Raw genomic sequence first — 16,999 nt, 5'->3', positions numbered from 1 at the left:
TACCAATCACCAAATGGTTTATCAATTTCTTTACGATGAACAAATTAGGTAATATTAATTCCCGGGGCAAAGAGACCTAGTAAACGAAGCATACCGGGCATGAAGGGTCCGTGGGCGGGGGAGGGGGGCAGCAGCTTGTCAGGCGGTCAGTGGCTGTGGCGTGTTGCTCGCGTGGTGCACACACAGGTTTCGTTGACAGGCACACTGGTAGTTGCCTTACTTCTCACGTGGGTCCTTTGTGCCCAGATCGGGCACTGCCTCTCCCAGCCCTGTTGGAGATGTGGCGTGTGCCGTTCACTCTCTGGGGCACAACCGTGTGCCCCTCCACTGACGGAGTTTAGTAATTCTTCTCCTCCAGCTCACCTATGCACATTATCTACCAGATGAACTTTCCTGAGCTTTATTGGTGTTGTGGGATTCTTTCGTAAGGTCTGCCTCGTTAGCGGGGCAGGTTTGGTTTATGACAACGATGTGTCCCAGGAACTCTTGTAACTTCACGTTGAACCCGCAGTGATTGATAGTATCACACTCGCTCTGTGGCCGTCCAGGACGCCACCTTTTCCTCCTCCGGCTCCCACACCTTGGAGGACACAGGTTCCTCCTCTCCCAGGCCCCCACCCGATCCAGTCAGTCCCCGCATTACGTCAGTTCTTGATAATGCCTCACCCATCTCTAACACTGCAGTTCGAATTACCAGAAGTGTCCCCTTCACTGCCAGCAGCGCTCTTTTCCAGCTAATTTTTAACACTAAAAAGAATAAAGCTGTTGAAAACTATAGCATTTCATCCATCAGCTCACCTCGTCTCCACTGAGTACACAAGGCTCCAGATAACCTTCAGGTTGGCCTTCATGTCACTGGTGCGCGTCCTTCAGCAGCGGCCAAATGCCGCTTCTGTATGTAGATGCCCCTGGCCCTTCCCGCCCCAGCAGCCCCTCTTTCTGCCAGACACTGTGACTTTTTCTACCCTGAGTCCTCAGCGTGGTTTGGATTAGTATCACCCTGTTATTGAATTGCCTGACCTCTTTTCTGGCTGAAGGATTTACTAGACAGATGTGCTCCTCTTTCTTAGGAGCTAGTTCAGTGCCCACAGGTTAGACTAGTTGTATCCTAATTAGAATACCCTGTCAGAATCAGGGGGAAACATTCTAAAAATGTTAAAAGTATTTTTATGGCTATTTTTGAGACCGACTGTTAAAATTCTGTATATCTTACTGTTTGTTCAGTCACTCTCTTGAGCTAAATTTGTATGAATTCTGAGATGCAGTATTCAGCAACTCAAAATTTAGGCAATATCTGGATTTGCATTTCATGTTTTCCTTTTGAGGTTTTAGGAAGCATTTACTAAATGATTAGCCATCCCTAGACCGAGCGTTTCTCAGTCAGAGCAGAACCACCCTCCAGAAGGTATATTCGGGGGGCTACTTTAGTGTGCTAGGGCTGACATAACAAAATTCCACAGACTGGGTGGCTTCAAACACAAACCTATTTTCTCACTGTTCTTGAGACTAGAAGTCCCAGGTCAAGGCAGGTTTGGTTTCCTGTGAGGCCTCTCTCCTTGGCTTACAGATGGCAACCTCCCCACTGAGTCCTCACGAGGCATTTCCTCCGTGCTTGTGCTCCTGGTGTCTCTTTATGTGTCCACATTTCCTCTTCTTAGAAGGATACCAGCCAAGTTGGATCAGGGCCCGACCCTAATGGCCTCATTTTAGCTAAACCACCTCCTTAAGGCCCTCTCTCAAAATACGTTCACCTTCTGAGACAGTGGGAGTTAGGGCTTCAACCTGTGACTTGTGGGGGACGCAATTCAGCTTATAACAGGGGTGTGATTTTTTATTGTTGTTGCCCCACCGTCCGGGAACGTGCCCCTGGCATCATGGGCAGAAGCCATCATGGGAAATGCTTAGAACGCAGGGGACAGACTTCCACAAAGAAAAAGTGTTCCATCTGCAATGCCAGGGGCAACCCTTTTGAGAAACACTGCTAAGAAACACTCAAGAATTTTATATTTGCCCTCCTGTTGCCTCCCTTCTTGTGTCACATTTAAGTCAAATATTCAGAAAAATGGGCCCAACCGATACATACAATGTCTGAAATACTTTTTAAAATGTTTCTGTCACAGATGCCGCCTCCATGGACTTGGAAATGATCGATGTGCAAGTTTTAGGAGACGCTTTTAAACGCTATCTTGTGGACTTACCGAATCCTGTCATTCCAGTAGCCATTTACAATGAAATGATTTATTTAGCCCAAGGTTTGTTTTCTGTTTTGAAAACCTCAATGACCGCATATATTGAGATGTGCAGGTGCATGTAAACTCTATTAAATGCTGCATATAAAGAGCGGTGTTTTAGAAAATATTGGTAGGAATCTGCACCCTCCCCGACACCCTCCCTCCCCATTAGCCCCAATTCCCTCCCTTACCGGGGCATCCAATAGAAGACCCAGATTCTCATTTGCTTAGGAAGACTGTCCACATGCTGAAATGGCTAATTGTTAACCTTTTATCAGCATTAACAAAGTTCACTATGTCACTGAAGGCCACAGTGTTCCAAGGGCCATCTTTGGATGCAGGGAACCTGGGACCAGGACCCATTGACTGGGGATGTTCTTGTCATTTTCCTCGAGTGGCCATTACAAAATGTGTTGAGGGAAGAGGACTGTCAGGCTTAGTAGCTAATGCTCAGTTAAAGTGCTTTGGGGACAGGAAACTGTGGTTCGTAACCTTCAGAGTTAAAACGTGTGATACTTATCTGATGCTCCTCCAAATTAGCCAATCACACTCGAAGCTGCTTAGTAGAGGGCATATCTCTGCCAGCACACCCTGATCCTCTTGTGGTTTTTTACACCAAGAGTTTCTTGCATTTCCATTTAACTTGAGATTTCTACTTTCTCACAATGTATTTTCTAACAAGGAGAACAAATGTTCTGTCACTGCTTCTGATGACTTTGTTTAAAAGGACTCGTTCTTCTGTAGCTAGAAGAACAGAAATGTTCTAGGTGTTTAGTCACTGATATCTAGAAACAACTCTTCTTTCTTTTTTTTTCTTTTTAAACTCTGTAGAAGTACAGAGCCCTGAAGAATATATCCAGCTGTTGAAGAAGCTCATTAGGGCACCTAACATACCTCATCAGTATTGGCTTACGCTTCAGTATTTGCTAAAACATTTCTTCAAGCTCTCTCAAATCTCCAGCAAGAATCTTCTGAGTGCAAGAGTACTCTCTGAACTTTTCAGCCCTCTGCTTTTCAGATTCCCGGCAGCCAGGTAAGGTGAAAGGAGAGAAGCATGTGTTTTGGGGTGATGTCGGTAGTCCTAAACTGATGGATCATTCAACTTACTCTGAAGATGCTCGCTCACAGATGCATGTGCACCTTTGTACCAGACACATTGACTTGAACTTGTATAAGTGAACATGAGTTTGTTGTTTTGAAAAAAAGGTTTCTAATAAAACTCTCTTTTTTTGTAGCTCTGAGAATACTGAACACCTCATAAAAGTTATAGAAATTTTAATCTCAACTGAGTGGAATGAACGACAGCCTGCACCAGGTAATGCTTTTTGAACTTTTAAAATTCTCTCCTGGTTCGTTTTTTAGAATGGTGGCTTTAGACCTTCTCTGAAGGAACATCAGTTTCTGGTAGAATCGCAATCCATAACATGTTACCTTGGGACTTAAAGAATGGCTGAGTGGTAGTGTATATGGTAAATATTATCTGGATTTCAGTATATGTGGATTTTTCAGTATCTCTGGATTTCAGTATCTGTGGATGATCTTGGTTTTAGATGAGGGTTGTGGGAGCTCTCCCTTCCCCTCAACTTTGATGCTTCCAGTTGTTGCATAAATTATGGAGCTCATTTTAGTTGTTGACATTCTTGTTTTTCTTTCTAATACTTAAAAGTAGGGGATTTATAATTACTATATAATTTGAAGTATTTTGGAATGTGTGTTTTGGAAGCAGGTCTGCTGAGAAATGTCTGTCCAAATAAACATTTTCAAGAATGCAAGCAGTATGAAACTAGGGTGTTCACTGCAGCAAGTTAGAGCAAGCCAGACACTTCTTTGAAAGCAGGCTGGCATTCAATTAGCCATTTAACAAAGCAGGAAATGTCGACCACGTTAGCAGTGGATTTAATTTAAACTGATGTATTTTTCTTCTACTGTGGAAAGTCTAAACAACCCTACTTTGCCTATACACTTGTTAAAAGTTAGCTAATAGAAGCTGGTCATTGAGAATAAAGATTAGGGTCCAGTCAGTGAAGTTTCAGGACCAGTAGAGATGTTGCTTATAGTCTTAATTTCGTCTAGAATTAAAATAAAACAGGATGAATTTACTCTTTATTATTGGTAACTCATGCAGACTACCTGGTTTATCTGTGTATAAACAGGCATGGGGACCCCCTGTGTTCAGCAACGGGGAATTACATCATGCTTTTGTAGGTGTTACACAGCCAGGTGTGGTGTGCAGCTGGATGGGGCAGACTGAGAGAGGCAGGGCTTAGGCTTCAAACCTACCTGTGCGGGTTGCAGGATGGGATAGGTAACCAACCACTCACGGTGCAGGTATTTGGAAGGGCTCATATGGACAGGCCCAGAATATGGTATCCAAAGGTAAGAGAGGCAGCAGAAACAAGTACATAAAGCAAGAGTGGTATGTTCTAAATGTTCCAAATCACAGTAGGCAGGATGTTCAGTGGGGACACTCCGAATTGTAGGAGAATGGCATCAGAGAAGTCTGTCAACAGTGGCCTAGGACTTTAGTCCAGGGGGCGGCCAAAAGGTTTCATCTCATGTGACTGCTCGGTGCATTTGTTAATGGATTTGGGAACTCTGTGTTGGTGTTCAGAGGCTACCTTTGGGCTCAATAGAAAAGATCCAATGGTAGGTTAAAAGTACCCTGTGACGAGGGGACGGGGTGGGAGGGCGGCAGGTGTGAAACATCACACTTGAGCCCTTTGTTGACTGCCCCCCACCCTAGACTAAACACGTGGGTGGGGAAGGAAGACTAGTAACAACAAAATAGGCTCCTGGGCCAAAGGGCGGAGCCCTGCCTCCCACTTCCTTGTGGTGTGGAGGTCTGTCTCAGAGACTAGGGACAGCTGAGCCCTGCTTGCAGTAAAGGGCTGAGGGTGGTTCCTGTCTTCTCAGTACCCACCCTTCTGGAGACAGGGAGACATGGAAGCTTAAAAACCAGACAGGGTTTGATAGATAACCAACGAATTTATCATGGAGTTTTTGAGAATTTCTCCTACACACCAAGGAGAATCTGTGTTGGAGTTTAATTTGTCTGACTGGTGTAAACTGGTTAAATGTCCTTATCAGTTTCAGCCTAATTCCATCAAAAAAAAAAAAACTCACGTTCATCCATTTTCACTGTGCGCACTTAAGACTGCCTGCTAGGTCATAGACCCTGTTTCTTCCTCTGAGAAACTGGTGTGCCACTTTCAAAGGTGGGTCAGTCCTGTCAGCCATGTTGAATGGTAAACAGCGCACTGACCATTTCCTAGACCATCCCAAGATTCATGCGGCCTCTTCAAGAAAATTGAATCTAAGTCATCTCTAAATGCTAGTTTGAGCCATTCTTCCCTTTGTGTGGTATCTCTTAGCTACTCTGAAGAATGTATAGGCCCTTTGGAATAAAATAAATGCTTCAGTGTGTCGGACTTGTGGAAACGTACTAACTACCTCAGGAAGAAGGTCCTCATCCTGAACACCTTTGTATTCAGGAACGGCTTCGTGAAATGATTGGCAGGGCACTCTTGGTTAGAGAAATGATTTCTTAGGCCTGGTCGGAATCCGACATTTTCCTAGACTCCTCCATCATTGCCCCAGCATGTGCTATTACCAGAGGGCTCTGGAAGCACAACACCGGTGCGTCTCCGGTGAACAGTCATAAATCATTCATTTGCAATGACTTTATTGTTGTGAATAGAAATGAGTACTTGAATGATTTGGGGGGGAGACAGGGAAGCAAGGCTATTATGGGATAGATATCTTTCATAGTTTTTACCTGGTAGAGCTTGAAATGATAGGCAAAACTGATGATGTTAGAGGCAATGTGTCAATTCAAATAAGACCATTAGCACACAGTATCTAAGTACTAGGTGGGAGGGCGCTTACTCTAAATATGAAAAGAATTTTAGAGATGGTGATGGGTTGTAGGGTAATTGAGAAGACAGAAAAGGCTTAGAGAAAAAAAATGGGACTGAAATGGGCTTTGAAGAATTGGTACAGTTTGAAAAGGGGAAGAGGAACTCGAGTTTCAAAGGTTTAGTCAAAATAAATTGCAAAATACAAAAAGAATGGCTTGATACAGTAGACTTTAAGAAGTAGTAAATGTTTTAAATGACAGTATCATAAAAAGCATCATTGTAGAGTTGAAAGCATTGCCTAGCTCTTCTCTGCTTCACCCCCAGAGGTTGAGAGGTCATGTGGTGCTAACCAAACTGTGTATGCCAGAACTAGGTCACCTGGAGGAGGTCACCTGCGGGAGGGACTCCAGCCTGGGGCTCAGCGCTGCACCTGCTTCCTGGGTTTGGGGAACCTTCATGAGGAATGGGGCTGCTTTTAAGTCCTCTGACGTTTCCAGTATGGATCACCTATAGTAAAGAGCCCCAGTGCAGTTTTTATAGCTGTGGTATAAAACTCAGAGTCACTCCATCCATCGTGCGCTGGTAAGAACAGTGAGTCTCAAATAGATCTGGGTTTGAATCAGCTCTTGGCTGCTTATTTGCTGAGTTCATAGCAAGTAACTCAGCCTTTCCAAACTGTTTTCTAGTCTGCGAAATGGGAATAATGCCTCTCTCCTGGGGTTGTTGTGAGATTTAAATGAGGTGACAAGTACTGAAAGTCATGACCCTATAGCCTGTCTCTACCATTGCTCAGCTCTAGTTTTTAAGGACCTACTGAAGGGGGGCCCCTTCAGCTCCAGCTCCTCATTCCCGTCAGGCCCTTCCCCCCGAGCCCACACTGCCAGCCAGCGGAGCCAGGCCTCTAGATGCCTGCACGGGCTTCCCTGCTAATCTGCAGATGATACATTCACTGGGCAGGTCCTGCTCTGTGGGTGCACTGCTTGGAGGGAGGAAGGTACCTTACTTAGTATCATGCCCCTTCCCGTGTGTGCAGCTTGGTGAGTGGAGGGGCCTGGATTTCAGTAGCACCTCCCCGTGCCATGTGCCTCTGTGCAGTGGACAAAATGCACAACTGTACACAGCAGCCCCAAACAGTGCCATCTACTTCATTTCACAGGAAGGTCTTCTCCCTGTTTGATGTGCAGTGATCAACCCATTCCATAGGCTTATGCCCTTAAGACCTTGTCCTCTTCAACTTAACTATTCCGTAGTTCTTCCTGTTACTTTCCTCTGCTCAGTTACATTCCTCAAGGACAAAGCCTTCTTCTCCTGTTGAGCTCCTCCTAGCATAGAGCTAAGCAAAGGATAACAATCATCCGCATGAATTTTTAAAAATTCTTTGACAGACTAACCAACTTTCGAAGAACTTTGGCATACCCGCTCATGTAGTGCATCCGGCAAACCTGTGAAGCAAGCATCTCCCCTATTTGGAGGGAAACTAAGGTTTGAGAGGTTAGAGTCGCTGAGTTCTCAGAACTTGGATAGTCTGCTGTTCCCTTTGTTCCTAAAAGTCTTGAAAGTACCTAAAGCTGAACAGCAGGTTTTCTTGACTCATTATGGGCTATGTTTACCCTACTGATACTTAGGTATAGCTAAAGCAGATTTCTATAGGGCAACTAAGGTACAAACAGGACCATTTAACACAGGGCAGCTCTGAATGAAACCCATTATAAGTGTATTTACATATTTCAGATTTCATGGATATATTCAGAAATATTAATGCAGCATAATTGAAGTCTAATATTGCACCCTCAAGCCCAGAGTGGAAAATAAATGACTCTTTCTCCCTTCTGCCCTTCTACACCTGTCAGAGTTAATGTTTAACCACTGGCGCATTGCAAAACATTCATCCTGAAGAGCCTGATTCATAAATCTTGTTTTAAATGCTCTGGGCTTGGTTTTCAACCAAGACTAAAGCAAGCACTAAGGTAGAGGGAAATGACTTTCAAAGAGTTTTACTTTTCTCTGATTTATTTTTTATTGGGTTTAAAATGTGGTCTGACATTAGAGGGTTGTTTCAAAGGTGAGAAATGAAACCTTGAAAAAAAGGCATATATTTAGATGGGTCGGAATAAACAGAGAGGCAGGCCATACTAGGTTATAACGAAACATCGGAAGTTTTATTTGTGCTCTGAAAAAGAAGCGTATTTCAGGGGTGCGTGTATCAGTGGAGTATCGGGCAACTTTTGTTTTCATCTCGCAGACTCCTTCTCTCTCGGGGCAGCATTCGAGAGGGAAGGAGTGCTTCATTCTGCCAAGCAATGGTCACACCTTTTCATGTATTTTGTAGAATGTATCCTATGTAAATCTGGGCTTATTTATAAATTCAAATGGACATTCTCCTTAGTGCAGCGTCAGTAAGAGCACTGGATGTGGGGTAAAGAATTTGCATCTTCCTGAAAGGCCCTTCGGTCCTCATTTGTCTTGTTAAAATTATGAAGGGAGGCATTCATTTAACCCTTGAAGATTTTGGTTCACTTATTTTTTTCTGAGCACTGCATTTTTTTTAAAGAAGCTGTGCAGGATGGAAGCTGGTTGGGGAACGCTATCTGATGGTGATTTGCACGTGTGGGATAGTGTTCTGTCCGTACCTTTCAAGCTTACTTTCACGATATTTTCCTGACTATATCACGCCTGCTGAGAAATGAAATGTGGCTTTTTTTTTGCCTCTGAAATGAGTTTTACAAAACTTTGAGGAAAGGAAAAGTAGTAAGACATATTGTTTTGAGGAATCCAGAAGGTAAAGTTAGTTTTCAAATATATGTGTAAGTTCTCTAGTCTGGCTGAGTCTTTTGGGGTCTCGGATACATGCTGAAATTAAAATGCCAATTTTTTTTTTTTTAAGAGCTTAGCAGCCACATGAGCAACACTTCCTAAGTTGATATGACATCTGTATATTTGATTTATGAGTTATTTGCAAATGAATCCTCTGTTTAATTCGTGTGAAGTTTTGGACATAGTGGGAGATGAATGAAACAACGCAGAAAGTTGAACATCTTCTCCCAAGGAGAAGTTACTGATTCTGTTCTACCAGCAGAGGGCTCCCTTTTTAAGCTAATGAAGAGCAGCGAGCGCCTTGCCCATCACTTTTCAAAGCCGAAAACTGAATGAGAAAAGACTCAGCTCACACTTCCAGTAATGTAATAGAACCTCTATGGTAGAGGATTGTACATGTTGTGAGAAACTTGACGCAAAGTTCTCAAATCTAAGACTTGCTCTAAGTTGGGGGTGTACTGCTTTCTTGGACAGTGGACAGTTTTCTTCTGAGATGGAAAATACACTGTTGGGCTAGAAAACATCATCATCATCTTGGAAGGTTTTGACATGGAACATCATGTAAAATCAGACAGGTATGCTGAGGAGACTGATGTTTCCAAGCTTTCTAGCTTTAGAAAGACTATTTTTAAAAGTAGGGCAAGATTCTGCAGCTGAGGATGCAAGGGTGTTCTTAGAACTAACCATATGTCCCTGTGATCAGCAGGCAGGAGCTGGAAGATTCTCTTAAAGACTTTTTTCTTTCCATTGGAAAGTAGGTTTTTCGTGCTCTCTCAGTTGCACCAAAGGAAAGTTTGTTGAAGTCACTTGTATCGTGAGGTTAGCACACTTCCAGATACTGCAGGTGATCCTCAAGCTGGGGCCTGCCTGCGTGCACTTTTATGTCAGCCCCTAGATCTTCCTTTAGCTCTGCATGGGACCATGGAGTCACCTTCCTATGCAGAGTCTGAGGGTAAATACTATAGACAGAACCGTGCTTCTTCACAGATAATTAGAAGGTCTTTTTTAAGTAAATAAGCTAGAAATAGAAAACAGAAAAAGTGAGTTTTGTTATATGTGTGAAATTTTTCACACGTGGCCTAAAAGAAATTAACTTCAGTTTCACTTGTTAATTTTAACTTTCTCTGGCAGAAGGAAGTGAAGACCAGGGCCAGTGGGTGGAGAAAAAGGAGTTTAGGACCAAAAGTCTGAAGGCTAGGTTGTGGTGCTCGGGCCTTGATCCCGTGGCAGACCGCTTCACCCCTCTGCCCTCTGGTTCAGGGTTATGTGTGTGTAGCCTGAGGGATTTCTTGAAGTGCTCTTTAGAATTACTTTCTGGTTTTAGAGTTAGTGATTCTGTGACTTTACCTTGTTACGGTGCTGGGGATATCAGTAAAGCCGTCCATCTTACGCGGATGCCAGTGAAAATTTTCTTAGGTCAAATTTTAGTCTGGTTCATTGCAACTTTCTCAGAGGACAGAAGTCCTCTGGGAGGGCATACCATTCTCCTGGCCCTATCCTTTGCGCCATTTAGCAGTCACGTGAACTTCATGCAGACACACCTTTTAATTATTAGGCAACCCTACGGCCAATTAAACTGGGTTGAAGTCGGCTCCATAAAAGTAGCTGCATAGTGGGTTTTTTCTGCCAGTCTTCACGTGGTCGTGGAGGGTAGTATCCATGCAGACTTAAGTAGTCTTCCCTGGGATCCTCTCCTCCCACGAGCAGACCTCTTGCAAACCTGTCCCCTGCCGAGCCCCTCCGTGGGGCTCTCCTGGTACACCTGCGGGGCGAGGTGGACTCGAGCAAGGCTCGGTGTTCTGGGCCGTTCGGAGAGGCTCAGGCCTTTACAAGCAAGGCTTTGATTCTATTTTTGCTGAACTAGCTCAGCCACTTCCTGTGTTGGGCCGTGCATAGTGCCTCGCTTCACTGTGGCCACTTGAGCCCCGCGCGCTGCTGCAGCCAGTTAGACTATTTTAGGTCCCTTCACAATGGCCTTCTCATTTCCTCGGCGAAAATGAGCTAGTCGGGCTGGCAGTGGCCACTTGTTAGCCGATGACAACTTTGACTTTGACTTGGGCTCCCCTCCCCCACCCGAAATCCCTAGCTCAGCAAATATTTGAACCTGCCCAAGTTAATCATGAAGCCGTGATCTTTATCTGCGAGCCGCGCGAGCGCCGGGGCTTTTTCCCTCCCGCGGACAGCACCAGCATCCAGTGGCTCTCTCCATGGCGAGCGGGCGGTGAGCGGCGCTGCTGCAGCGGTCCCGGCCCGGCGTCCGTGTCGCGCCGCGCGAGCCCGAGGGTCCCGCGCCGCCGCCGCCCCTGCCCCTGCGCTCTGCGGGCGCGAGCACCGCCACGGAGCGGGGGCCGCGGGGGCCGCGGGACTAGCCGGGGGCATTGTTTGCACTGTCGGATCCTGGCCTTGCCGCGGCAAACTGCAGACATGCATAACCTGCAAAGTAAGTTGCCTTTCACTTGTGCCCCCCTCGCTGCTTCCCTGCTCTGCTTTTTGTACTTCCGTGAAAGGTTCCCTTCTGTAGTTTGTCTTTGCGGGTGTGTGTGAGTGTGAGTGTGCGAGTGAGACTGATTAAGTGCTGTCTGGGGAGGGCAGATAAGAGATTAGCGGAGACACTCCCCCCTTCCCTTTCCTCGAGGGACACAGTGGGAGGAAAAGATGGGGTTTAGGTTAGAAATGGGGAAGGAGGTAATTACAAAGTGCTTGGCTGGAAGTTGGTGCAGGGCCAGGCCTTGGAGAGAGGTGGAAAATCCCGTCTCCCTCCCCTCCTCCCTGGGTCGGTTTGCCACAGGGGATCCAGCAGCAGGACTGGTTTGCACCAAGTGCTCCCAATGGCATGGGCTGGCTCTCTGGGCTGTTAGCCTGTCCACAGCTGCTGGCGGGACTCCTTTTGGGAGAGGAAACACATTTGTATGAAACAGAAAAATTTTTTTCTGAACCTGATCTGAGGACATATCCCACCCCCCACTTTGACCGTGTGTGATTTTGAGTTGAGGAATAGAAGAGTGTCCCTGGGAGCCGGCTGCAGGGTATGGGTTGAGTCTGCCTTCCTCATTAATGGGGAAATGAATTCAGGTAGACAAGGTACAAGTGAACAGTGCTCAGAGAACGCCTTGCCTTTGCTCCACTATTTCCTATGATTTATATTGTAAACGTAGACAGATGGTTTACAGTGGGAATGTACATTTGGCTCTAGTAAGGGTGGCCGGATTATATGCAGAATGGCTTTAAAGAACTAAAATTAATAGATCTATAGGGGAATTGATTTCCTTACATTAAATATTGCTAACCAGGATTAATAGTCCCCAGAGTGTGAGGCATTAAATCCCCAAAGTGATTACATCACTCTCCCCCCTCCAGCAGTACTAAGCCCATCTTCAGACTTCTGGTGCTACCGGTGAGAAATAGTTTAGTTTGCAAACATCATGCTACCTCTACTCTGCATTCTGATATATGGCCTCTTTCTTTTTGGAAGATATAACTTACCTTGACTACTCTTGTTAATAACATTAAATTTCTGCCAGTAATACACACGTCTTCATTCCTATTAAGATTTTTCATTGTTATTCCCTAAGGTCTAGTTTTAACTTTACTATGTTTGGTAGAAGGAGATTTTTCTTTTAATTGTGCTTTCTCATGTGGTACATTTGTAACAGTGTTTAAGGTCTGAGTTGTCAGTGAATTCTGTAGGAATGAAATGAAATATCCAGAGTTCTTAATCCCTTCTGCTTTTAATATATACAGGAGGTATTTAAGGGCTGTAAAATATACCTTAAATATACCATTTTGATGCATTTGTAAGATTTTTAAACCAAGGCATGATCAGGCTCTCCATAAACCCAGATGCGGGGGGGGGGGGGGGGAGCTACGTGCTGCAGCATATCAGCTTTTGTCAACCTGCCAACAGCGGAGCGTACCATGCTGCAAGGAGTAATAAAAAAGGAATTAGAAAACTCACTGGCGGAGGAGAACAGTCAAATTAAACACCTTTTTGAAACGATGAGCATGTATACATTGCCGGTCTAGTAAATGTAGGTTCTCAGCGAGGTTGGGATTGTGTTGGGGCTGGATGTCGAAGAGAAATGATGAAGCAGGAGTGGTCTGGTGACATTTTTCTGACTTGATTGGCTGGGGTGTGTGATGTAATAGGTTACAGTGCAGCCCCTTATAGGTTTTAAAATGAATTCCAAGACACCATTACAAAGAAAGCCGGACTCTTTTCTTATAACTGAGCTCAGCCAAGGGAAACTCTCGCACAAATGTACAACACTGTTTGGAATATGGAAGACCTGGATTTAGAATATGCTAAGACAGATAGAAATTGTGGCACAGACTTGATGTTTTATATAGAAATGGATCCACCAGGTAATACTGCAGTATTCTTTTAGAAAGCTAGTTAATTTTGTGTTTTTTTTTTTTTTTTTTGACAACTACTGTAAGTGATCCTCTTTAGATTTCTATTTATTAACTTGTAATTTAATAAAAATTTGCTTGATCATAGCTTGGACATGAAATTGTTTGCCTGTGGAAACAAGCAGATCAGGCTGTATGTGGTGAATGCTTTTTCTTACTTGAACAGATAGGAATTGAATTCCAGTTTTTCACTGGTGTCTTTTGTTAATTGAGGTCTTTTTGCTATTTGGGTTATAGTGTTGTATATCGTTCATACTGTTCCTTTAATTAAAAGGATGCGTCCTTTGTGCTGCTTTTCTCTTTTGACAGTGGATGAGGACAGTGTGGTACTTTGCAGTGATAACACTTGGTACTTTTAGAAAGCATGTAAAACCTAGCAGTGATTGCAACTCAGTCCTAGGTGACCTGAAACTATTCTAAATCAAACGCTGAGACTTTGCCTGTTCTTATATTAAGATACTGTACTGAGAAAAGGAGTTGGCTTCCTAATATTTATTTAGTCCTAGCCTTTATAAAATATTGATAGACTCCTGAAATTTTTGCATAAAATACTAATCCTTTAATTTAAAACTTGTGACTTTTAGAATTCAGTTACAAACGCTAGCCTTATTTTGCTTCCTAAATTCTATTCCAATATTAGCCCTGCTCCCAATTAAGAAATTCAGAAGCGCTGCAGTCTTTTATTTGTCACCAATTGGTATATGAATTCTGATTTGACATTGAGGAAGAGGGCTATGGTTTTTCCTCAATCTTGGCATATAGAGCACAATTTATCCAAAAGAATATTAACGTGAATACTAAAGAGATTTAGGTCACAGATGAGTTTCTTAAAGTGGTTTTTGGCAGAATAGTGCCTGAAATACTAAGATTAGAGAAACCCAGTTCCTCCTCTTAAAACATATTGCTGTGGATGAGTTTTATTACAGCAACAGCATTTGTGGAGGATAGAAACCAAATTTGTCTTTTATAATTAAATAAGAGGAGGAAATTAAAGCCAACCCATGTGATTCTTCCTGCTCATATGTTCACAGTTTCCTATTTTAGATGGATTTGATCAGGCCTGAAACTTTAATATAACTAGAGCCTAGAAGTAGAAAAAGCCGGGACTCTGGATTCACTCTGAAATTCATTCACAGGGCCAGCCCGGTTTATTTGTTAACCTGTAAGCTGTTCTCTCTTTTCCACTTCCTTTTCTTTTCAACAAAATGATGCTGTTTCATCAAACTGTGCATTATTGCTGTACCTCACAGTATTCTAAAGAAACTTAAATTAGACCTAAGCATTTCAACTGTAGTTGGGATTGCCAACAGCTTTTTCTCTTTCTCCTGCAGCATTGCCTCCTAAACCACCAAAACCCACTACTGTAGCCAACAACGGTATGAATAACAATATGTCCTTACAAGATGCTGAATGGTACTGGGGAGATATCTCAAGGTAAGGCTGTAAGCACTCTTGAGTTTTCACTAGAGAGAGTCCTAGTTTTAGAGAAAGAAACGCACCAGCGTGCTAAGTTCCATTTTTAGGATAGCCTCCAACATAAGCATGGAGCATAGTTGGTTGTCTTCCAAAGAAGACCAGAGAAGTCCCTGAGCGCCGGGGGACTGTGGGTGCTGGATGCCACGGGAAATTAAATACTCGACAAGTTTCATTATTGACAGAAATGTCAGGAAAGCACCAGGGTGGAGTGGCACTGCCTAGTCACTTTCCATTAGGGAAAACTGTCAGGGTTCGTGTTATTTACAAGGGCATCTTCATTCATCGCTTTTTTTTGAAGGGGGAGTAAGGAGTCCCTTTGGGGGGATCGTGTCTTTTTGTGCTCATTTGTCAGTGTGTTTGGTGAAAGAATAAATTAAAATTTTGTACCACAGCTATACCAGTACTGAAAGTGGGTATATTTGTTTTGTTTTGTTTAGCTCCCAGTTTGTAATGAGATGAAATTTATAACATTTCTATATAAACAATACATGCGATCTGTAGGGGGCGGAGGAGGGGTAGAGAGGCGCTCTCTACCTACTTTGTGCTTAGTTTTGCTGTGCAGTTAAAACTCTAAAAAACAAAGGCTGTTTTAAAAATGAAAACAGTGAATACTCAAAGTGAGCTTTGATTTCAGGGAAGAAGTGAATGAAAAACTTCGAGATACAGCTGACGGGACCTTTTTGGTACGAGACGCATCTACTAAAATGCATGGTGATTATACTCTTACACTAAGGTGAGTCAGGGAACGTAGCCAAGATTGAGGTGTGGAAGCAGACATTAAAACATATTTCTTTAGAGAAGATTGTAATGCCATTACTTTTATTGTATCTACAGGAAAGGAGGAAATAACAAATTAATCAAAATATTTCACCAAGATGGGAAATACGGCTTCTCTGACCCACTGACCTTCAACTCTGTGGTTGAACTAATAAACCACTACCGGAATGAGTCTCTAGCTCAGTATAATCCCAAACTGGACGTAAAGTTACTTTATCCAGTATCCAAATACCAACAGGTAATCAAAACTGAAATACTCATGTTACAGTATTTAGACAAGATACTTTCAAATGTTTAGAAAGCATGGTGAAGCAGACGAAGTGCATGTAGTGAGGTTTTAGTTTGATAATGGCCAAAACAATGACTATAAATACCTCGTCAACTGAAGTTCTCTCTAATTCTTCCAGGATCAGGTTGTCAAAGAAGATAATATTGAAGCTGTAGGAAAAAAGTTACATGAATATAACACTCAATTTCAAGAAAAAAGTCGGGAATATGATAGATTATATGAAGATTATACCCGTACTTCCCAGGTGAGTTTTCTGCGAAAGTCGCATGATAGTCTCAGAACTTTTAGTTACTAGAATCTAAGATGTGTCCTTTCAGTTTGGGAAAAAGAAAGTTGACCTTCTGCTACTCAGGTGGGGGGAAACACTATTATTCATCATTATCTCTAGACCATGGTATCTCTATAAGCTTTCCAATGAAGCTCTTACAGATTTTAGAATAGTAAGTAATCATGATGTAAGTAATCATGATAATTGAAGAGGTTGCTGTGAGTTTTAAGTGGATTTGACATAATTCCTGATTGAGCAAGTCCCTCCCCCCCACACAAACTTGTGTAACCTCCAAAATGGGGATTTAACTATTACATACCCTGTCATCAAAAAGTAGAGGCTCCATTTTCCTAGAGGCTTAATCTTCTCTAGGCCGAGATGTAGCTAGGACCACCAGAGGGAGTAGAAGGCAACGTGGATTCCTTAAATTGCTGATAAAGGGGAAGGACTTTTAAAACGATGAAAACTATAAGAAGTTGTCAGACAGTATTCTTTCACAGCCTGGGAAAATTCCCCAGGGAAATGTGTGCCTCTGTGCTATTATTTTAATGGGTTTTATGAATGAGAGGCCTTGCCTGCTAACCGAGTACTTACACGCTCAGTAAGTAAGAGCCTCAAACGCCCTGACAGTGTCTCACAGTAACACAGTACCTGTTCTATGAAAGGTATGACATTGTCTTATTAAACACTGTGTTGTAGGAAATCCAAATGAAAAGAACAGCTATTGAAGCCTTTAATGAAACCATAAAAATATTTGAAGAACAGTGCCAAAGTCAAGAACGGTACAGCAAAGAATACATAGAAAAATTTAAACGTGAAGGCAATGAGAAAGAAATACAAAGGTGGGTGAATCATGAGGGTTGTCCTTGTGTTAAAG

At 43.2% G+C, this 16,999-nt stretch overlaps 1 protein-coding gene across 5 annotated transcripts in view; it reads left to right on the top strand.

Moving 5' to 3' along the window:
- The window catches only part of PIK3R1 (phosphoinositide-3-kinase regulatory subunit 1), an 80,722-nt gene that overhangs the window by 59,864 nt on the left and 3,859 nt on the right, over positions 1 to 16,999 (top strand). For 3 of the 5 annotated variants that reach the window (XM_032404287.1, XM_032404288.1, XM_032404289.1), the window contains 8 exons: positions 2,121 to 2,252; positions 3,063 to 3,264; positions 3,467 to 3,546; positions 14,644 to 14,746; positions 15,423 to 15,521; positions 15,623 to 15,803; positions 15,973 to 16,098; positions 16,822 to 16,964. In XM_032404287.1, the coding sequence (XP_032260178.1) occupies positions 2,121 to 2,252; positions 3,063 to 3,264; positions 3,467 to 3,546; positions 14,644 to 14,746; positions 15,423 to 15,521; positions 15,623 to 15,803; positions 15,973 to 16,098; positions 16,822 to 16,964 (1,066 nt within the window). Of the gene's footprint in view, positions 1 to 2,120; positions 2,253 to 3,062; positions 3,265 to 3,466; positions 3,547 to 11,267; positions 11,343 to 12,847; positions 13,265 to 14,643; positions 14,747 to 15,422; positions 15,522 to 15,622; positions 15,804 to 15,972; positions 16,099 to 16,821; positions 16,965 to 16,999 lie in introns of those variants that run through there. The other 2 variants (XM_032404291.1, XM_032404290.1) reach the window with 2 other exon arrangements.

The sequence above is a fragment of the Phoca vitulina genome, unplaced genomic scaffold (genome assembly GCF_004348235.1).
Source record: "Phoca vitulina isolate PV1807 unplaced genomic scaffold, GSC_HSeal_1.0 scaffold6, whole genome shotgun sequence".
Taxonomy (NCBI): domain Eukaryota; kingdom Metazoa; phylum Chordata; class Mammalia; order Carnivora; family Phocidae; genus Phoca; species Phoca vitulina.
This window is presented reverse-complemented; position numbering and strand designations above follow the sequence as displayed.